Source organism: Thermobia domestica, chromosome 4 (assembly GCF_964235325.1).
Source record: "Thermobia domestica chromosome 4, izTheDome1.hap1.1, whole genome shotgun sequence".
Lineage (NCBI taxonomy): Eukaryota > Metazoa > Arthropoda > Insecta > Zygentoma > Lepismatidae > Thermobia > Thermobia domestica.
In genome coordinates, this window is record NC_137457.1 from 2,734,783 (window position 1) to 2,758,890 (window position 24,108).

At 36.3% G+C, this 24,108-nt stretch overlaps 2 protein-coding genes across 2 annotated transcripts; one reads left to right on the forward strand and one right to left on the reverse strand.

The window, feature by feature from the left end:
* Positions 1-4,532: 4,532 nt before the first annotated feature.
* LOC145683659 (uncharacterized) lies at positions 4,533-12,083 on the forward strand. Its single transcript, XM_081754999.1, has 3 exons — positions 4,533-6,937; positions 8,754-8,895; positions 11,372-12,083. The coding sequence occupies exons 1-3, from the start codon at positions 6,852-6,854 to the stop codon at positions 11,471-11,473; spliced, it is 330 nt and encodes a 109-aa protein (XP_081611125.1). The 5' UTR covers positions 4,533-6,851; the 3' UTR covers positions 11,474-12,083.
* On the reverse strand, positions 11,436-23,155 carry LOC145683658 (THAP domain-containing protein 2-like). Its single transcript, XM_081754998.1, has 4 exons — positions 22,967-23,155; positions 19,235-19,403; positions 17,620-17,815; positions 11,436-14,506 (listed from the first exon to the last, which is right to left on the reverse strand). Exons 2-4 carry the CDS (start codon positions 19,306-19,308, stop codon positions 13,754-13,756), a joined length of 1,023 nt encoding a protein of 340 aa, XP_081611124.1. The 5' UTR covers positions 19,309-19,403; positions 22,967-23,155; the 3' UTR covers positions 11,436-13,753.
* Positions 23,156-24,108: the final 953 nt, after the last annotated feature.

Consider the following 24,108-nt stretch of genomic DNA (forward strand, 5'->3'; position numbering starts at 1 on the left):
GGTAATACTAGAAATTGTACTTACAGGTTAGGTTAGGTCCTGTATGTTCTTAAACAAATATAGTGTTCCAGAGATTACGAAGTCAAGACTTTTTCAACTTAAATGAGTTTTGAATCGTAAGTCATGATAAACTTATCTTTCACCAATTATTAGCTTAGTGTATTTAGACATCTTTGACACATTACCAGAAATACAACCTTTTACATGGATCAACTAAAAAAGAAGGAAATCTTTATCTGCGAAACATAGAGGTGTAGAATTGCCAATATGTAAATGTATTCAGAAAGGAACGTTTTCACTCCTTGTTAAACTTATTTCCTTAATATTAATGTATCCTTAACACGCTGCTTCAACAAATTACAAGGTCTTCTGGCAACACTGTCAATCAGGGCCGTATTTCATTCAACATAAACGTCTTCTATTACTAAGGTGAATTTCTAACAACAGGATTTACAATTGCATGTACCACAAAACTACAGCAGCACATGACAAGACTGCAAGTAACAAGAACTGAAGGGCTTGGTGGAAGAAGGGCCTATCCCACAATTTTATGCTTTGGAGAGAAATGCAGTTTTAATGTAGAAAAAATCTAAGTAACGTAGGTATTTTAGTTTGTAGGAGAATGGAATGTAGAACATCATGCATATCCCACAATGCATTTAGTCCAATGAGTAACACTAGGAGATAATAGTTTACACTTCAGCCACAAAAGTCATGTTTGACGGAGGAGTGGGATAGGCCCTTCAATTATATTTACAATTTATTCTTAGTGTTGTATCAGTGTTAGTGCTTCATACTTATACCAGTAAACCAAAACACTTATAAACTGGTAAATGTTATGAAATATGGTTAGGATCAGGCGTACACTCAGAATTTTTTGTTGAGAGGGGTAAAATGTTTTTGTAAGGGGCAGGTTCAATACGACTATGTAGTATCAAACCTGTGTTATTCTGCACCCGAAAAGACGATAAATAATTGTTAATTATACTGCCACCTATATTCTCAGAAAATGTGAAAGAACTAATTATTTTTATAAGAAAACTGAGAGTACTGATGAGGTTTAAAATCAAATCTTTAGGCTAATCAATCATTTCTCTGTTAAATAAGTATAGTTGTTAAGAAAGTGTACAAATATTAGTCGAGTTACGAAGTTTTAAGGGAATTCCGAACCCAGTGGACCTCCCATGGGTCCGCCCCTGGTTAGGATACTTTTTCTTTATGACGTTTGAAATGAAACTGATGTAAATAAGGCATTATCAAATGTCTATTGTTTATTTGATCTATGAGAAAAAGGGAAAAGATTGAGGGAATGCTGAGAAAACTGTTGACATATCAGAAACTCAATACAAGAGTAAAAATAGGGGAAAAATGACAGAGAAAAGGGAAATTAAACAGGGATATAGCGTCTCAGTAATATTTAAAAAGAAATGCTGAAGAAGGGTCTACATAAGAAATATACCGTATTTTACGAACTAAAAGATACACCTTAATCTTTAAGAAGCAATTTTTTAAAAACATTATCGCAACATTTTTATTATTAGATCGCAGATTAAAAAAAAACACTTAGTTTATAAAATCTCCGCAACTGATGTTCGTCGCGTCAGTGCACTTCTGCTGTCAGCTGAATCCAATGTTGCCAGATACGAGTAGAGATAGGTTTCCCGCGGCATCGAATATATGGGCATTTTTTAACACTGGTGGGAATTTTAAATCAAAGACTGGACGCTTTTATATTAATTTCGGGTATAAAACGCACCTGAATTTTGGAGGTAATTTTACGAAGAACAAAACTGCGTCTTATAGTCCGTAAAATACGGCAGTATTTTGGTGGAAGGATCAGATGTGTCGGTTTGCAGGCATATGTGTCTAACGAAAACTAACATTACTCCCACTATGCTTTGCAGAAGTGTGGGAAGTGTCATCTGCGGACAGGTATCAGGACAAAGCACGTTTTCTACCCCTGCACGTTTTCTACCTCATCTCTCAACTTTCTACCTAACCCGGAAGTGGAAGAAATTAACCATTTCCATGTTCAAGGTTGATCACCATAGAGAAAAACAGTAATAGAAAGCGAGTTTTACTTTCTTATTATTTATTTTTTGGAACCAATTCACCGTCCCAGAAGTAAATCTAGCTCTATCCTTATGTACCCCTTTACCTACCGGAAGTGGTAGAAATGCACTATTACTTTTAGTTTCAATATCGATCTCAATAGAAATGAGGGTAACAGATATCGAGAATTAGATTTTTATTATGGATTCAGCGTTCTACGTTTAATCTGGACATTTAGCTCTCTATTCAAACCGGAAATGCAGGAAGTTAATTTCCGGCTTCAATACCGATCGCCAGTGATGGAATGGACATCAACATCGAAAAATCGAAAGTAATGAGAATATTTCGTGGAAATGCGTCCTTATGGGTCAGAGTAGAACAAAGAGTACTTAAAGAGGTCGACCATTTCAAATATCAGGGAAGTATTTTGACGAAAGACGCGTACTGCACCAAAGAGATCAGGTCAAGAATTGCCATAGCCAAAGAAGCATTCAACAAGAAACGATCACTCTTAACTAGCAGCCTTAATATTGGACTAAGGAACAAATTGGTCAAGTGCTATATATGGAATATTGGACTTTATGGTTCAGAGACTTGGACATTACGGAAGTTAGAGAAGAAATATTTAGAGAGCTTCGAAATGTGGTGTTGGAGGAAGATGGAGAAGATAAAATAGACAAAAAGAGTAACAAACGCAAACGTTTTAAAACAGATAGGAGAGAAGAGGACCCTTCTAGCCACCATCCTTCGTAGAAAGCACACTTGGATTGGACACATCTTGCGAAGAAATTGTCTTCTTCATACCGCCATAGAAGGAAAGATGGAAGGAAAGCGAGGAATAGGAGGAAGAAGAACGCAAGTGATCGATGACTTGAAAAATAGAAGAAAATATTGGGAGTTAAAAGAGGAAGCTGAAAATCGAGAAACATGGAAGAAACATTTCTAGGTCCAAACTGAAAATCAAGGAGAAAAAAAAAAAACATACTTAACAATAATAATAGTGATAAAAGGTAATAAATGAAGGAAGACTAACAGTTTTTCACATGAATTCAATACGGCAAGAATAGGTAAAATCTGCGACTTATTGCTGTGCTATAACCAAAAATGATAGAAATCTAGCGGTTTCCGTATTAAATTCGCAGAGTTTGGAAATCTGTTGTGATTTGCTATGTGCAATTACATTATAGGTGGTATGCTCAGAAGAATACAAAATATACATTTAAAAAAAGAAAGCAATGCTGTTTGGAACGAAAATCGTTTAAACATTAAAAAAGAAAGCAACACTGATTGAAACCAAATGGTTTAAATATTAAAAAGAAAGCAACACTGATTGAAATCAAATGGTCTTAACATTAAAAAAAGGAAGCAATGCTGTTTGGAATGAAATGGTTTAAACATTAAAAAAGAAAGCAACACTGATTAAAACGAAATGGTCTTAACATTAAAAAGAGAAAGCAATGCTGTTTGGAAACAAATGGTTTAAACATTATAAAGAAAGCAACACTGATTGAAACGAAATGGTTTAAATATTTAAAAAAAAAGCAATGTTGGTTGGAACGAAGTGGTTTAAAAATTAGAAAAAACAAAGCAATGCTGTATGGAACGAAATGGTTTAAACATTAAAACAGAAAGCAACACTGATTCAAACGAAATGGTCTAAACATTAAAAAAAAGGAAGTAATGCTGTTTGGAACAAAATGGTTTAAACGTTAAAAAAGAAAGCAGCACTGATTGAAACGAAATGGTCTAAACATTAAAGAAAGAAAGTGACTATGTTTATCAAAAAGAGTGCAGCTATTATTTTATTTTATTTATTTTTTTTTTTTTTATGTTACAATTTCGGTTGTTTCTGTTCACATTGGGTTAGTTTATGTTAGATTATATTAGTGTAGGGGTCCAACAAAATTTTCGAAAAATGATAGAATTTAGCTTATTTCTATTAATATGACGTTAATTAATTTGGGTTAGGTTAGATTTGGTTAGATTATGTTAGGTCTAAGTACTTCCATCTTCCGTTTCTCCCGTAAATTGTGTATAATTTACATACTTCTGGACCCCTTCTGCTAAACATTTACCAAAGAAAGCAATACTGATGGGAAGGAAGCTGTTTGTATCGACTACAGAAGCTCCAGGGAAGAAAGTAGGAAAATACTTTGGCCCAGTCGTAAAGATATGAAAGGTAAAAATTAGCATAATGCAATAGTAATAATGCTGAAATAAGTACGAAGAAAAAATGTTTTTTGCGTTCCTATTTAGAATATTAAAAAGAAATAGTATTCTGGACCACAAACGCGAGGGAAGGTAAACAAGGGAAAAATATATTATATAAAAACAAATTACTACTAGCTGAGGATAGTACTGCATTAGAGCTGCTTTATATTAACTTAATTATCATTGATAAACAAATTAACATTGATGTATATTTTTGCAATCACATGAAACAACTGCGTTCCGAACAAAAAAAAAAAAAAAAAAAAAAAAAAATGCTTTCCCACAGAATCTACAGACTTTGTCCTGGAAAAGTATATACAAAATAGTACATCTACTGACTCGTTCATCTCCAGATTTCCGAAACTATTAGGTGAACGGTCATTAAATTTTCCATGAGCTCATTGTATAGAATGTCAGCAATTTCCAACAGGTGTGTCGTGCCATCCTATAGTGTGTCACAAAAATGTAAAAATTACAAATCATCAAACATTTAATAATTAGATAAAATCAATTTTGAAAGAGACTGCACTAGTCAAAACCTGCAGTGGTAATAACCATATTCAGTACTAGAAAGACACATTACTTTATAATAACTTATAATCTCACACACAGCCGGCTCTACCATGTGTGCAACACGTGCATTTGCACAGAGCGGCAAAATCTGTCATAACTATATTTAAAATAAATATTTCATGTTGCAAACATATTTCATGATGATGGTAGTTAAATTTACTAAACTGGCCTTCAGTATGAATATACATTTATAAATCATTTTAGGTCGCATTAGTTTACGGTCACATGAACAGTGCTAAAACAAAAACATATTCCAGCATGATTGTTGTCAAATATAAGAACTCAATTTTCGAATAGTAGCGAACACCTGTTATATTTAGTTACTTATTACAGTTTTGATATGAAAACTAGTCTTATCTTTGTCACAAACAAGTTCCTTATCATTGAAGGTGGAAACCATTTTTAAAAAAAATATTTTTAAACAGATGTAGAAGACAAATCAAGAAATAAAGACAAAAGAGCTAGTTGTACTGGAATTGCAAACTGATATGTTGACATTGAAGCTGGATATTGAATTCCATAAAAAAATGGTTACCATCTTTCCTCTTTTGCTTTATTTTCCCTAACATAATAGACTACTATTGAAAGAAAAAAGACACAACGAGGTTGTATTTGTAGTATTTAGACCTTTCTGAGTGCGAGTGCACTTTCCCTCCCTTTCGTTGTTTATGATGGGATAGCATCTTAAAATCGTGGCTTTTAAAGTTCATTCTTCCTGGAGAAAGGAGGGGAGCAGCAAATATTACTATTGCACGGGCGGCAAATTATCTAGGGCCGGCCCTGCTCTCACATTATTATAATTTATACCACTATTAATATAAAACAAATATTTCACAATATCATGGGTGTTCACTGAAATGTATTGTCAATAAGAAGATTGGAACCGCCGCGTTAGCTGTGAATATGATGCGATTTTACAAAATGTGACACCGAAGGGGATGGGGAAGAAGGGGCTCGAAATTATTAAATTTTTTGAAATCTTAGAAAATTTACGAGTAGAATCTTGAAATTCTGAATAAATACTCTGCATGCACCGTTGGCTAACGATAAGATGGAGTATTACGAAATGTAACCTCTAAGGGGAGGAAAAGGTAATTGAAATAATCCTCCTCCCGTTATCTCGATCTCTGAAACTTCTCAGCGTTGAATTTTGAAATTTAGTTTTAATGAATTTATTGCAAGTAGCGGAAATTATGTAAGAGGCAATCTCTAACGGGAAAGAAAAAAGGCCTGAAATTCTTTCCTATTCAAATCCCTAAAATGAAATATTTCAGTTTAGCGTCCTACGATTATGTCCTTTAGGCTAAGGGAGACGGATTGTAGCAGCAATCTTGACAGCAAATACACCACTACTAATGGAAAGGACCGATGGCTTTTACCAACACCAACAAAGATTAACCTAAAAGATTAATAATTAATACAGCCAAATTATTGACAGCTTATCCAAGTCCCAACTTAGAATATATTATTTCGAATATAGATCGGCATCATATATATATATATATATATATACTAGCAGCGTTCACCCCGCTTCGCTGCGGTCACCCCGGAACGCAATAAACTTTGTTACTTAGATAATTTTTACTTTTTCGCTTTCAAATTGCAGTAAATGTTAACATTATAGCGCCTGTCATTTATGTTAACCCGCCGAGTGACACGGTCATGCGGGTTGCATATAAATACGTTTATTTTTACCATTGAGATAATATATAGACCTAGAGGTGCCCTTCCCTATGTCGCAGTGTTGATTCGAGCGAACTCTCGATTGTAGCGTTCGATTCGAGATATCCCTTCCCAAGATGGCGTATTCCGCAATTTACAGTCAGCTGATATATGTAAACAAAGAAAATGCACATATCGAACTCTATTTGTATACAATGTACAAGGATTAGATAGGTCAAGGTATCGACCAACCTTTAGCCTTCCTTGAATTCTTTAACAGCATAGACATTCATTTTCTGGCATGGATTTTGTTGAATGTGGAAGAACAAATATAAAAAAAATATTACATTGCGATGACTAATGATGCGTCAAGACATACGAGACACATGGAAAATACACTGGAACTGTATAACGATAATCAATTCTTTGAGAGATACAGGTAAGTCAACTATGCGTCTTGATTTTAACTTTTATGCTAATTTAATAACAGTAACATAGTGAGAAAAATAACACATATTCATTCTAAACACTAAGTATGAGTAGTTTCACTCATTTTCCTTTACTTTTCTGGCAATTTTTACAGTTGTATTCTCTATGGATCGTAGAACCTATTCTCGTTGGGTACTTCTTTCTTTGGACCTTTCGTTTTAACTTTTTCGTAACATTTTTTGAACCAAGAAACGTTCACTTCATGGCGTTGTATACTATGTTTAAATTGCTCTAATCATAATTTTCATTTAGCCTATGTCTAAAAAAATCCCAACTATAATTTATAGTTTCAAGTTTACAGCAAACTTCTTAACACAATAACTTCATATATTTTAAAAATTAACTGCAATAACAAAATAGGTTAGGGTGGTTTAGGTTAGGATAACTTAATTTTCACAGCAGATCCTTGTAATTCATCTAGTGCAAGATACAATAACATAAGAACCATACGCACGGGTGCTGCACAAGATTAAGACAGAAAATCACGCAACTCAGGAACCAAGGAACATGAAGAGAAAGGGAAGTAGGACCTTATATATAGTCTATTACCAAAATTCATTACTTGTGTAAACAAATCTTATACTTGATACTGATTTGTGTTTGTGTAAAATTAAATTGGCAGAAGGAAATTATTTACGTGCTCAACTTGTATCTCAATATATCGGCACGTTCGTATCATTAGATTAAGAAGGTAGTGTTTTGTTGTCTTTAGCCAAAAAGTATAATGCAATTTGGAAGCAGATACTAATTACATAAAATATAAAATGTTTACGATTTGCTACCGAAGTAGACACAAGATTAGGTTAGGCAGGCATTAATTGTACACAATGTAAAATTTTCATAATTTGGTACTACTCCAGATTAAGTATACATGTTTGAATTCATTAATTATGACTTCTTTTGTCCGGAAATGGATATTGTATATTGTTTCTTGTGGAGGGAATTGCATTCATATTTATAGATTAACTTTAGGGGGACTTAAACATTATATGACATACGTTGTGCAGACATGGCATAAAAACATTCCAAAAATCAAAAATCAATTTGTGTTAGATTGCCTTTAAAAAGCACGAATGCTATCTAAACGAGTCAGGGCAGGGCGAAACTAATGGCCCCGCTCTGTAGCACGGGGCTACGTCCGAAGGGAGCAGGCGCGTCAGTGACGGTTGGTAGTTTTTGAAGCTTTGTTTTGCTCCATTCTCTTGTACGTCACATATATGCTGCTCGTCTTGAGTGTCATTTACCATTGTGATATTCCTCGTTTTTCATGAAATTTTCAGCAGAGATACAGGGACCTTCACAGAATAAACCTGTGTAGAGTAATGTTACGGAAATTACGAGGGGCGGACATAAAGGCCTATTCGGTTGTCCATATCTCCGCGCCTGGTTATTTCCGTAGCATGTCTCCTGCACATGTGTATTGTACAAAGGTTCATGTACTCAAAAACCAGTCTCGCTTCCATTGTTCATATATGCGCTCTGGTCATTTCTGTAGCATGACTTCTACGCAGAAATAGAATTTCATTTTGAAGTATGAAATAAAACGACAGTAACCTGACCTAACTACTAACACCACACTTATTTTCCTCCTCCAAACTGGTCATGGCCTGTCTTCCACTTTTGAAGTCCGCTAACAAGCTCATTTGATTTTCAAGTATTAACTGGAAATGTTTAGGTTAGGTTTTATTTCTGTTGATAATAGGTTTATTACACAAAGTGTGTTGATTTTGGTTTTAGTTTAAAACTGTATTCTTTTCTCGTTTCAGGTTTTCGAAAGTAATATTTCTGAGACAAATTTTTCCATTACTGGGAGACTATTCAAAAAATATTATTTTGCGGGAACGTTCACTACCAGCAATTCTGAAAGTACTCACGATTTTAAGATTCTATGTGAATGGGAACTATCAGGTAGGCGCTAATTTCTTTGAAGCACATAACATATGAATTTAAAAATGTAGTTTGCCATTTTCACTATGTTTTCTTCAAAAATTAGTTTCATATTTTATTGCTCTATACAGGGTGAGCACAGAAACAGTCCCAGGTTTCAAATTAGTGTAAATTTAATATGCGAAGGAATATTTTGCTGAAATTTTGAACAGTGATACATAAACTCAAAAAGTTTTTGTATCAATAATTGAAATCACAAACACTCGATGTGCGCGCCACCTGTAACGCGGGAAATATCGAGGCGGTAATCTAGCTCCAACCACACGTTGTGAAGCATATCCGGTGTGATGGAGTTGACAGCATCACTGATGCGTTCTTGGAGATCGTTCAGAGTTGCGGGTAGTGGAGGTGCATACAATTTGTCCTTCACAAATCCCCACAGAAAGAAGTAACAAACAGTAAGGTCAGGTGATCTTGGAGGCCACTTGAAAAGAACTTGATCATTGACTCCATATCGCCCTATCCATCGCTTTGGGAGTTTCTCGTTTAGAAACCTGCGTACAGCACGATGCCAGTGTGGCGGCGCTCCATCTTGTTGTAGAACCAAGACGTCTATCTCTGCATTACTAAGTTGCGGAACCAACCAGTTACGTAGCAATGCTAAGCAACTTTCACCTGTTCCTGAAAGAACGGACCGTGCTCCCGACCTTCTGATACTGCACAAAAGACATTGATTTTCGGTGAGTCACGTTCCACATTTACAGTTGCATGAGGATTCTGGGTTCCCCATATCCTTACATTGTGTCTATTCACCTTTCCACTTAAGTGAAATGTCGCCTCATCGCTGAAAATTTTCGTCAGAAAGTATTCGTCGTCTTCCATGAAATTTTGCATAGTCTCACAGAACTCACGGCGCTTTACCTTGTCTTGTGGGTATAACTTCTGAACCAACTGCAGTCGGTACGGGTAACACCGCAAACGCTTGCATAAGATCTTACTTATTGTTGTTTGTGGCATCTGCAACTCTCTGCTAGCTTTACGTGTAGACTTCTGTGTGCTGTGTACGAAGGCTGCTCTTACGCGCTCCAGTTTCCTCGGAGACTGGACGTCGCCCTGATTGTCCTTTTCTTTGGTCACAAATGCACCCTATCTCAATAAACGTTCTATGCCACTTCACAATGGATTTGTGTGTGGGTGGATCAGCAGTAAATTGTCGTTTGAAATCACGCTGCACTCTCACAAAACTGCTTGTTTTTGCAAATTGTAAAACGCACCAGCTTCGTTGCTGTAGGGTGAACGCCATTTTCGATATTACTGCCCTCTAGCTGCCCTGGTCAGAACTAGGATTCTGAAAAAATAGATGGGAAAATACTTTGAGTTTACTGAGCTCTGTACAAAATTTCATGTAAATATTCAATTAAATTTTAATTATATGGCACTTTAAAATCAGGTACTGTTTCTGTGTTCACGCTGTATTACCAGTAGTAAAATCATTTCAGACCATACTATCATATACTGGGTTACACTTCGTATAACCCAGTAGAAAATATGAAGCTTTGTAGTCCCCAATAAAATGTTACATCACCAAACACACGATCCAATTTCGATTATTTAATGGTATTGAACATTTCACAGCAAAATTTTGTCATAAACAGTAGGTACCAGCGATTATGTGATTATATTTTAATGGCGAATTATACAGAAAGGGTTTATGTTGTTATCTTTGTCTTATCTTTTCTAATAATCAATATTTTAATCTTTTCTATAATTGCTCTTTTCCTATCTTGAAAGTTTTGCAGCTGGAAACCACGATTCAGTGCTAGATATCAAAGTTTATCTCTGATGAATCAACCGCATAATTCGCAATACTGTTTGTTAATATGAAAGTCACTTTCGTAATTAATTTATATCATACTTTTAGAAAATAGCTCAGAACAAAAATAACAGAATAAATCAATTTATTCATGGTTCAATGATTTTCAACAAGATAAAGAACTATACAAGCTGTTAAAGAAAAGAATATACACGTAGGTATTTCTTCCTACTCTCCCATTGCATCTTCATAATTGGTAATTGATAAAATTATGTAGGTGAGTCTTAGCTACAGCATTTGATGCAAAATAACATAATCTAAGAAACATAGTTATAATTTTCATTTTCTGATTAATTTAATTTATTTTACAGATAATAAACAAAAAAAACCTGCAAATTAGAGTTGTTAAACTTAACGGCAGTGAGGCTGCTCCAAAAGGGATTTTATTAAAAATTAGCTAATCTTTTACCATTTTTCATCTACTCATTCCTACAATCAAAAGTAAACACAAATGTGACTTGCCATAATTATAGGTAGCGTTGTTTCTCACGGGAAAGGTGCATCTGAATAATTTTCAGTTTTATCATCTGAATAAATTTTGAAGTTGCTAAATTGTCAAAAAAGATTACAAAAAGAATATTCCTGAATTTTTTTATGTAACGTATTTCTGTGCTTGTTTTACAGATACACATTGAAGATAACCAATTTCATGAGCCACCCAACAATTTGCCTGCTTGTGAGGAAAGTATCGTCAGTCTTTGCTCGTCGCCTGATGTATGTGATTGATTCCCCATTCCTGATTGATTGAGGACAGTTCAATTTCATCAAATGGGTAGTTTTCCTAGAGTTGAGGATATATTGACTGTAGCTATATTCCAAAAAGAAATCCTCGCAGGAAAAGCAGTGAAACATTTAGAATCAAGAAATGCATCTTCAGTGTTAATGTACAAGTGGTGAGTGGCCCAAATAAAATGGACAACAGAAAATTTTACTTAAGAAGAAATATTGGAAATGGTTAGCTGTTCTTGCACAGAGACCAAAACGTTTAGAACAGAGGAGTGTCCACGTGCGTGTCACATAAAGGCTTCAATATATTGATGCTTGTGCGTGCGTATTATATGAAAACCAGGAACGTTTTCTGTCACCGGATCCACCTCGTGACAATGATTCTTCTAATGACTGATCAGTTTGTATTGCTAATTTGACTGTAGTCCTTATTCCATCTTTGTCCCTGTGTATTCATACTATGATAACTATTTTGAAAGTAAGCATAGCGCAAATATCTGTGATATTGCAGCGCCAAATATTCTAACAAACAATGTGAAGTTTTAATATATGTTATTGCTTACTATATTCTTAAGAAATTTACCACAGTAAATAAACTTCTCTCAGTATATTTGTAACTATTTGTTGTTCGAAATTTTATGTTTTATAACTTCATGCAGAGCAAACATTGTCGTACAAATCATTGCTACTCACAATATCCATGCTTGGCTACTCGGCATCCATATAGTTTTTTTTTTTTAATGATTGTCAGACGTTTGCATAGGACGGTAATATACAGATGGTGATCAGAAAAATGGAAACACCTGTAGTTGGCAACACGTCAGATGTATGGGTTGGCAGTGGTGTCGTGGCGCCCGCAGCGCCGGACCGCTGGTGGTGGTGTGTTAGGTCGGTCTCCATACTACGTTAGGCGCAGTGGAACAGCAGTGCCCAGTGGCTGCAGCAGACGGAGGTAGTGTAAAATGGGATACACCTCAGATTTTCAAAGAGGGCAAATTGTTGGTGCGCGGTTATGTGGAGTGAGTGTGACGGCAGTGGCTACTGTGTTAGGTGTGTCGCGTGGGACAGTGTCGAAGGTGATGACGGCCTACACAACACACGGGAAAACCACATCGGGAAAGCGGAACAGTGGGCGAAAGAAAATCATGAGTGACAGGTCACGCCGGGTATTAAAGCGCATTGTCACGCAGAACCGCCGTGCCACTGCGGAGCAAGTGACGGAGGAACTCAATCAGCACCTCCCCCACCCTATTTCGACAATTACAGTCCGCCGCGAATTACATGACATGAACTTACGGGGTCGTGTTGCACGGGCCAAACCGCTCATCAGAGACCATAACGCTTTCGCACGCCGCAAATGGTGCCGCGACCATGCAACTTGGACCATGAGGACTGGAAACGTGTGATATGGTCGGATGAGTCATCCTTCACCCTATTCCCAACCACGGGCCGTGTTTATGTGTGGAGAACGCCAAAAGAAGCTTATCATCTGCAGTGTCTCCGCCCTACTGTGAAACATGGCGGCGGCTCGGTGATGCTGTGGGCCGCCATATCATTGTTTTCATTGGGTCCTGTGGTCACACTTAGCGGACGAATCACTGCCAACTATTATGTCGCAATTTTAGGAGACCACTTGCATCCTATGGTCCTGATGTTGTTCCCGGACAACGGCGCCATCTTCCAGGATGATAATGCTCCCATTCACACAGCTGGCGTTGTTGCAGCGTGGTTTGAGGAACATCGGGATGAAGTTCAATACCTCCCCTCGCCCGCCCAATCCCCAGATCTCAACATAATTGAACATCTGTGGTCCGTCTTGGAAACGCGACTCCGGCGACGATTTCCACCTCCATCCTCTCTCACAGAACTGGCCGATGCCCTGCACGAGGAATGGTGTAAAATTCCACTTGCTACCATTCACGACCTCTATGCCTCCATCCCACGTCGCATCAAGGCTGTTCTGAAGGCGAAAGGTGGTCCGACACCATATTAATCTGGTAAGTTGCAATTTCGTTCAGGTGCTTTCATTTTTCTGATCACCATCTGTATATGTTCAATACCTTTTTAATATTGTTTTCACTGCAATCAACTGTAAAATCTATTCTTTAAAAACAAATGCAAAGTAGGCTTCATTGTAACCAAACGTCACAAACTTTAACATCTTTTTCTACTGTATGCGGCAAACCAAACAGTACTGAAATCACATCGTTGACATTAATTTATTTATTGTACAACATAATGAAACATAAGAAAGATTGGCAAATGGATGTCAACTAAATGTTACTCAACACTTATTATAATGTCATCTACAACTAATGACACTTGAATGGATTTGTTTTGTTGTTTCGCTATTTGCACCTTTTCTTTCATTGCATTGAAGGCTTCTTCACATAGTCCAGGATTTCCATTCATTGAAGAGTACCATTTTTTTAAAGTCCGTGGATGCGGTAACACATAGTTGAATGTTTTACGGACATACGCATATGCAGCTGGGGAATAGAAGTCAAGTGTTAAAGCAAAACTTCGGAGAGCCGGATCAAATTTTTTGTTACCCGACGGACTCAAGAGAGACTTCACCACTGCATTCCCTTCAACACTGAGGGGTACTGATTTTAACAACATTTCTAAAGTACCTTCTGTTATCATACACTTCTCCCTAAGATTTTGCACAATATCCTGAATACTTGCACATTTTTCTCTAAGACGTTTATTCTTCAAGTACAATGCTTTCATCTTCTTTCTGGATTCCATACATTTGGTTTCTGTTTCAAACAGCTTCCTTTTCAAAAGTTTTTTTCGTGGTGTTAATTCTGTTCCACTGCAACAAGGCTCAAGTGACTGTGTATCAACATTCGAAACACCATGGGAATGCTGCTTTAAGGTAGGTAAAGTTGTGTTACACGACTCCAACACCATATTACGACTGTCGACTTGTCTGGGAATTAATTTGCTTGATTGAATAATCTCACGCTGAATGCTCTGATCTTCAAAATCTACACATCGGACGTTTGGAGGTTTCCACTGTTTTGTTGCCTGAAACAATGTAACAAAAATCAATGAGTGTTGACATTTTTAAAAAAAGATAAATCAATACATAAAAAATTATTATTACGTCTATAGAGGTGCCATGAAATTTTGAGAAATTTCCAAATTTTAAAACTAGTATGCAAAATTAAACTTTACGGAATAAATTTAAATACAACTAAAATATTGATTTGATGATAAAACTGAAGGAAGACCGTCTCCTCTTGAACCTAGTCGAGAAATAACTTAATAGTAACGTGTCTGGGAATTGTGGTAATAACCACGTGCCCTTGCAAAAAGCCGCTTGGCGTGCTTGAATATTTTGGGGGCTGTTGGGCTGTAATTTCTTCTGTATTAAACAAAAAAACAATTTCAGCCCGTATATATGTTAACACTCGAAGCTTAAGAAATGTAATATACGTAGCTTCAAAAACACAGTGCACTTTAAAAAAGTTCAGTTGATCCTGAATTTTGCTTCTCCGGCCTCACCGGTTTGGGTTAGGCACTTGTAAGTAAATAGATTTGGCGGTCATATGGGATTTAAGATAGTGATTTGTCCAAAATTTCTCGTTTTTCCGTAATACTCTTCCAAATCACATATTCGCCCCAAATTTCCAGAGATAGCCATGTGCCTTCCCTCCCCCCCCCAAAAAAAAGTATTTTTCGGGTTGAAACCAACAGAAAAATCATACCTGGATTTCTGAATTTTTGTGTTAGTGTACCTAGGTATTATCAGTACAACTAAGCTGATCACATTCAAAGTGATTTTTACGAGATTTTGGACACGTTAATGAGAAAATAAAGCAGCATTTACAGCAAAAATCTGTCGTGAAACATGCGCTAGGGAAACTCCTGTAATAGAGCGCACAAAGCATCGGAAGTGAATACTTCAACCATAAAGCCATTAATTTACGTTGGAAGATATTTAATTTCAATTAAGACATTTTGAAACATTTACTTTGTAAAACCTGAATTGTTTCTTTGTTAATTCTTTTAAATTAATTTTCAGGAAAGAACAGTCACGAAACGTGGTCGGGAAATTTCTGTAATTGAAAGCACAAAGCATCTGAAGTGAACTTCAACCATTTATTTTACGCTGGAAAATATTTAATTCCATATAAGACATTTTTAAACATTAATTTTGCAACACATGAATTATATCTTTGTTTTAAATAAATATATTCGGTATTAATATTTGCCAAACGTCACTGAGGCTCCTGGGACGACTCGATCTAAATATGTTCGTTTGTCTGTCTGTACCACGCTACAGGATGCAATTTACGATCTTTCAAGTTGAAATTTTGAGGGTAAAAGCACAAGACATTCTAAATTCGCTGTATAGATTTTGGCGGTGATAAAACGTAAAATTTCAAAATGGCGGCCTTTCTTTTTTTAAAAAAAGTGAACAGAAAGTCGCTGCAGATTGTAACAATGACAATCTTGAAATAAAAATCATATTTTAACACTTTTACCCCAAAGATATTTAAATATTCCATGAAAACTCAATTAAACCAGAAAAAAAAACATATGAGCAAAGGTGGGCTGGGTTTCTTCAAAAAGACTGTTTTTTCTCAAACCCTGTTGATTTCATTCCTCTACGTGCAGCAGTTTAGCCTGTGAGTTTATATCAATTTTTGAATGTGTAAATCAGTGGTCATGGGACTTTATAGGAAGAATATTACATACACACTAGGATGATACATATAGGTCATATTTTGTACTAGCAAAATGACTTTCAATAACATACTAAGAATTTCGGAATCCTCTACACTTTCAAAACGGATTATCTCGGAAGTCAGAAAATGTGACTTCACATTGGCCCTTATAAATAATAGGAAGCAGCACTTGCCTATGGGTATTTGCTCATGAGCAAGCTGAGTATGAAGTATCTGCTCTTTGGTTTGGTATAGGACTAAATAAAACTTCTGCATTGTGGCGGAGCAAATGCCTCGTGAAAAGAAGCAAGTGCTCAATGAACTTACTCTTCTGTCTCCCTTTTTACAACAAAGGGCAACAGAGTTTTCTAATATTTCTGACACGGAAAAACTTTCGCGTTGAAAACCCTTCGTAAACAAAATAAGACAGATACTGAGGAATCTAAAAAATCTTGAGTACATAAGAAAAAAAAAACTCGGTTTTATTCATACCAAACCTAGAGCATTTGCTCTGCAGCCAAGTACGTCGATCATCTGCTCATGAGTATCTTGAGAAAAATTATTTTTACTTATTTGGAACAGAGCAGATACCTGGAAATTGTAAAATCTGAGCATTTGCTCACTTTTATTTATACGGCCCATTATCTGCACCTGAGCTTTTCATATAGCGTTAAGCATGACTAACGGTGATATCCGGTCATTAGTGATTGTCTTCCCCCATTATACCAGTAAATCTGTATTAATTTTAGAACGAAACAACTACACTAGGAAAGTAAGTGGTTTTCATTGGACAGACACTATTCAAATGATCCTGCCAAGTTAAGTGTTAAACACTTTTATCTTGTAAGAGATAATTTGTTCGATACCGTAACAGTAAGAATTTCTAAACCATAGATATTTAAAATGAAATTCACCTCGCCTAATCTTTCACCAGTACAGAGCAAGGTAAAGTAGCCTACCTTCAGGTCATTTTTTCTGCCAATAGCAGCCTTCAATTATCCATGTCCACCTTCTTCCTTGTAGATGAAATTTGCAATACGCAAACTCCATATACTTATAGAAATAAACAAGATATGCAATTATGAAATTTGCTAAAATTCAACCTATTATTGTTCAGAGTTCACGAAAAGTTTATGACACATACAAGGTTCCAATCTCAACAAACTTAATAATATAAGCAATTAAAGAATTACGACATGGGATTTTTTTGTTGAAAATACTGCCGGTTAAATACACTATTAATGTATCATGTGTATGTGTGCGATTAATTTTTTAACACGTTTACATACACACTGTAAGAAATAGAGCTTTTGTTTTGAATTAATCTGATGCTTAGCTTTCCCCGATTTACGTTTGATAGGGTACTGTAGCAAACAGTTCTGCAAACTACAGATACATTAACAACCGATTCCAGGGAAACGGCTGGATAGCACCGCTGCTGTAATTCAAAACATGCACTTTACTTACCTTCTTCAAATGTTCTGGATTAGCTGGAAATATTGTTGGGACTGATCCACTCCTCAGTCGAACGGTCTGTCCGGTACGATCAAAACATTCATTACTAAAATGCTCAGAACACACAAGCTGAAACTTTGAAGGTTTCCAATTTTTTCTATTGATTGCTTTTACCCACAAGTTCAATAAATCAGGATTCTTTGGGAATCTGTAAATGAAAACAAGATTGTTTAGTTGTACCATAATGACAACCGTACTCGGTTAATGACTATCTAAGCAAAAATAACAATAATAATAATAATAAACAATTGGTACAATAGGCCTATGAAAACCTGGGACAAAATACTGTATTACCTCGTTGGAATTTCACGTAATTTGTTTGTCTATTCGAGACATCTGGTATTCTGCATCTTGGTCTGCTACCATTATTATTATTATTATTATTATTATTAACAATAATAATAATGCTTTATTCCAGAAACTCCAGAGATCATCTGGAGCATTACAATCGTCAACAATTTTACTACATCCACATATAATGTATAAAAGTTACAATTAAATCTTCAACAATTTAACCATTTCAAACTCGTTTATCCAGGTAGCTCGCCAATTTGCGTCACGACACTGGGTCGCAACTCCAGTGGGAATCAAATATTTGTTTGTTTTGTTGGAGTTTATCATTCTTCTTCAGCACTGAGACTATACAGAGACGGAATCTACTGCTTAACGTAGGATTCAAACCAGTACTCGAATTTATATTAGAAGCGATAAACTCACAGCGAGATTTAAACCTCCGACCATACGCGTCCAAAGCGAGCGCTCTAGCATAGGTCCCATTGGCAATCGAACCTAAATTTCGTGGATTAGCAATTAACAGCCACTTGCATCTGAAACAGCACACCGTCGGAAACGCTGGGTTCTCCTCAGTAATAAAATTTGAAGCTTGAGAAATACCAACAAATCTGCAATATCGCTTTGTCGCTCGCTCGCTTGCTTTCTGTATGACATGACCTTTATACGTTTGGCCAAAAAGATTTTACTAAAATAGCGCCAATGGAGAAGGGGTAATCGAAGCCGAAAGCGGCTGGACAACCAGGCCTCACTCCGATTGACCAAACATACAGCGAAGACAATAATGACATATGTGATGAAACATTGCTCCTTCTTGAGTCACACTGTACATAATGAACTGCGCCAAGTATTACCTAGGTTCCACCTCCAGTCAACTTTCCGTCCCTCACTTTTGACTTGAACGTTCATAATAATGTTTGCTATATGGGCGTTAGACTCTTTAAGTTATAAGCCCTTTTGTAGAGTTACTTTTCAGAAGCAAGTAGTTTCCGCCTTTAAATGGCCTCTTTGCAAGGAAACCTGAAACTTCAAAAGCGTATTTTCTTATCATTAACATCATACTTTCTATGACCCCTGCAAATCGAAAAACTCTTGTTCTTGTATATCATGTATCTGGCAGCGCATTCGTGACGCGGATCTTGGCTTGAGGGACAGATTATTATTTGAAACTTTGAAATAGCGATATAATCGTACTCCAAAAATGTAGGTTTTTAGGCTACTTCGGTCGTTGTGAGGAGGGCCTTTAGGCATAAAAGGTAAAAAGAAAATCACTTACCTATGAAAGCTTACTGAAGGACTCATGTTGTTTACTCTGTTGACACATCCAAAAGCGGCACAGCCCCTCACCATCTTGTACAAAATTGTATCGCAATATTTTGATTTTGTACTGCGACTCCTCCAGAACTCTTTTAATTCGTTGGTCTTCACTTCAATATCTTTTTGGCCTGAAACAATAAATTAAAATCACTAACCTATCGACTAAATGAAGGAATTTTACAAAATACCAGCAGTATCTCTCGTGTCATAATTTCACCCGAGTTTATAGTGAAAAATCGGTGTTTCTAATCTAATTTCTGTGTTGACATACGCAGTTATATGAAGTACACCACAACAAAATTTAATATTTCTATTAGCCCTTTACCAAGGGAAGGAGAGTTTGTCAAACAAACAACCAATATAAGTAAGAAATATGAAGATTGTCAGATTGGCAAATATTGATATCAAATATATTAACTGAAAACAAAGATATAATTTATGTTTTGTAAAATAAATGGTTTTATTGTTGGAAGTTCACTTCCGATACTCTGTGCGTTCAATTACGGATATTTTACGAGCACTTTTTTTCTTTCGAAAATGCAGCTTTATTTACTCATGTATTTATCCAAAATCTAGTAAAAATCACTTTCAATGAGATCAGCCTAGTTGTATCAATAATATACTACCCAAAATATCAAAATTCCAGGTGGGTTTTAAGGGGTCCAACCCGGAAAAACCTGGTGTTTTTTCTGAGGATGTGAATGAGAATGGTGAAATGTTAATGCGGGAGGAAACTGGAGAACCCGAGGAAAACTGAGAGCACGTTGTTGTCCACTAAAAGCTCAAGTTTGAATTGGACATGGTTTGAACTAGAGACCCTACCTTTAAGAGTACTCTACCACTGAGCTACGATGCTCTACTGTTTCGCTTTATAGCCAGTAGTGGCGTTAAGATCGACTAGTGTTGCCAGTGTTCTTCAAGAAAAAATATTCCAACAGTTAAAAAACTGCTACATTAGTATCATTTACACTGTCAACTTTGTCGAAGAGTGAAGGACCTCAAATGTCTTATAAGCGTGTAGTGGGTGAGAGTAGTCGGAGTAAGACGTGTTTAAGAGCGTGTTTAACCCCCAGTATTGTTTATGCGTATAAATAATGGTGCGAACCCCCCAGCTGGGAGCTCTGTAATTTGTAATACGAAACCATAGGCAATGCTGTATGTGAGAAGTGCGTGAACTTCACAACAACCCTGCGAAACTTGCCAATAAGTAACATTTTGGTCCTTTACCTTTTAGAAAATACTATACTTACTAATGGTACATATATGATGGGCTAGTTATCTACACCTCTGCCATATATTGTATTACTTGTCATATTTTTCAGCGCTCTGCTCTTGAGGTATTTAACAGTTTAATCCCTCAAATGGTGCAGATGAAAGAAAAGTGGAAGTCAAGAAAATCTGTGGAAGGCAAACTTGGAACAAGTGCGTAAAAATTACCGTAGATTTTGAACAATACCAAATGCAACAACCCTTTACGTTATCCGTTCTACGCTTTACAACACTAAATCAGAAATTATTATTTTTGAAGGTAAATCGTAACGCCTGTTATTTTTAACTAACAAATACCACCAATATAAACATATATATAATACTGTACACGAAATATAAAGGGTTTCCTCAAGCAGACGGTTCTACCAAATAGAAAATTGATAGGTGAAACATTTTTCGTGAGGGAATGGAAGTGTGAATATAAGTAATTACTGGCAGTGCACGCATATTGAAATGAATTTTTAGTTATAGTGAAAGTATTGTATGTGTAAGTGTCCTCTTCCACTGTCCTCGTTTATGCGTATACCCTCTGTCGCTGACGCGTTTGCTCCCTATGGATGCATTCTCTCGGGCCCCCTTGCTGCGCTTCTGCTCAGACTCGGTTGCATAGCGGCAAGGTTCTAGAACATAGGCCCCCTCCCATTTAGCTGTAATAAAGACAGAAATCAACGTGTCCTGTGGGGCTCTAACCCGCCTCCACTCGCTGGCGCTCGCTCGGCAATACTTTGTGAATTAAAATTTCTCACTTTGGTACAGAAAGGAACCAACCTAGGTACTAATCTTTATGGGGGGGAGCTGTGTTCTAGAACATTCTCTAAAAACTGCAGTGCATAAAACACGAACTTGGGTAAATGTTTAGTATTGGGGGGCCAAGAGTGGCAAAATATAGTAGACTTCTACAATTTACAGGAGACATGAGTTTATAGTGGTGCTCAAGTAGTGAAGACAGTATCGTACAGAATTTTATGTAGGCAGTATGGGACCTGTTCGAACTATAAAGGCAAGTGGTAGTGATTGTCCATTTCATGTCGAGAACAGAACCTAACGAACCCCTGCGGACCTTCTCACCTGTTACTACTACTACTACTACACTACATATGCTATGGAGGCATATGTTTAGCAGAAGGCGTCCAGCTTTTTTCTCTAAAAAAAGTTACAATTTTGGTAATTTCTGTTCACATTCGTATAGTTTAGAGTAGGTTAGGTTAGTTTAGTCTAGCTTAGGTTAGTTTAGTTTAGGTTAGGTTAGGTTAGTTTATGTTAAATTAGTGTAGGGGTCCCGCATAATTTTCCAAAAAAAAAGTTAGAATTTCGCGTATTTCTATAATATTAGGTAAATTTAGGTTAGTTCAGGTTAGCTAAGGTTAGTTTAGTTAGGTTAGGTTAGATTTGGTTACGTTATGTTACGTCTAAGTACTTGCATCATTCATTTCTCCTGTAAATTTTGCATTTTTTATGTGCTTCTGGACCCCTTGTACTAAACATACTCCGCTATGGATTCTAATTTAAGGTATGAACACATACAACGACCGAATCGGAATAAAATATCGGAAAAAAGTAGGTGAAAAAGCTACTCCCCCCAAGCTTAAACCATAGCCCTAACTTGTGCTAGGTGGCCACTAAAAGGCACGAATGCTATGCAAGGGAGGGTTCTAGAACACAGGTCCCCCATATAGGTTAGTAGCAAGGTTGATTCCTTTCTGTACCAGTCTAAATTTTAATTCACAGAGTATTGCCGAGCGAGCGCCAGCGAGTGGAGGCGTGTTAGAGCCCCGCAGGGCACGTTGATTTCTGTCTTTATTACAGCTAAATGGGAGGGGGACCTGTATTCTAGATTGCACAGAGCCCTTCTGAAGTCAATCTACAATTAGTAATGGAGCTCCTAATTCAGTGCATGCTCCGCTAAAAGAAATACAAAGCTCCAATCTATCCTGAAAATGTAATATAGGCCTATGTGTAAAAATTTGGTAGAACCGTCTGCTAAAGTGAAAGTGAACTCATTTACAAATAACTTTTTTTTTGTACAGAATATCGATAAATAACGCGCGACGTGTATGAGAGATATGTCTATTGCTGCTTTTAACATTGAGTGAGGATTATTTTATCCAGTAATTGACCTCATTAGCAATTTTTAACATAGGCAAAGTAGGCCTACTCCCTCCACAATCATACAGTTTCCTTGCCAAGGTGTCACAAAACATTTTGTAGGTTCTATAATTTTGGCAAAATTACCAACAACTCATGAACATACAATTTAATAAATAAGCAAACTTAATAACAGTTTGATAATTCTCTAGGTAAGTCTTTAGGAGCTTTTTGACACTGTAAATGCAATGCATATGCATATTCACCCAATATTATTACAAGTACACAATCACGTTTTATTATTTATTTAAACCTTAAAGGAAAGAAAATAACTTACCTTTGAAATATTATGAAATTCTAAAGAAGTTTATTCATTCGGCATAAAATTCTCTTGTGAAGACAGATAATCTACACACAACACAAATATTCCATTCCATTCGGCATCTGTAAAATGCCGTGTAGTTTGGCCCAAGCATATATTCAAATGGCCTGTTCCCTATAAATGTCCAATCATAATCATTATCGCTTATTCCCTTCACAATATGGCGGATCGATTCGATTTTTGCGAGTTCGATACCATCTAAGATCTCGCATTAGGGCACCTCTAGGTCTATATATTATCTCAATGATTTTTACCTATGATGAACTAACAAAGGATTTGTACGTATGGACACTTGAATGGTCAATTATCTCAAGACACTGGTAATTAAAAATTAAAGTGATATGATAAAAACCATCTAGGGTCCAAATCCTAATAACCCCCCAAAAATAAAAGAAATTGGTTCAGCCGTATTAGCGTGATGAGGGAACAAAGGATTTGTACGTTCTCTTTTATAATATATATATATATATATATATACGTTAATTGATGTTCGCAGTGCCTTCCATCAGTTGGAGATTAAATCTGAGTGTAGAAACATAACAGCATTTGCTACACCAAATAGACTATTACAATACCGTGGTTTGCCAATGGGATCACTATTTGTTTCGGCTAGCTTAATGCACAAAATCTCCTGTAATATAGAAGGGGATTATTTAAATATTTATTGCGACGATTTGATTATTCAGCAGATAACATTGAAAAACATTTTAGAAGTATTAGAAAAGGTTCTACAACGATTGAAAGAATGGGGGATTACTATTAATCCATACAAAGCGCAGTTTTTGAAATCAAAAATAAAAATATTAGGATATGAGTTCTGTAATGGTCAAATGAAAATAGACGATGAAAGAGTTAGGGTTATTAGAGAAATGCCAAAACCGAAAAACAAACGAGCTCTTAACAGGATGTTGGGATTCCTTAATTATTACCTTAGATATATTAAAGATTATTCTGAATTGTTAAAAACGTTGTATGCTATGAGATCACCAGGATGATTAAGGTAAGTGAATGATGGAAGAATTGGTGGAATGAGTGTCGGAGGAAACGGGAGTACACCGAGAAAATCCACACGGACACGAAGTTGTCCACCACAAAGT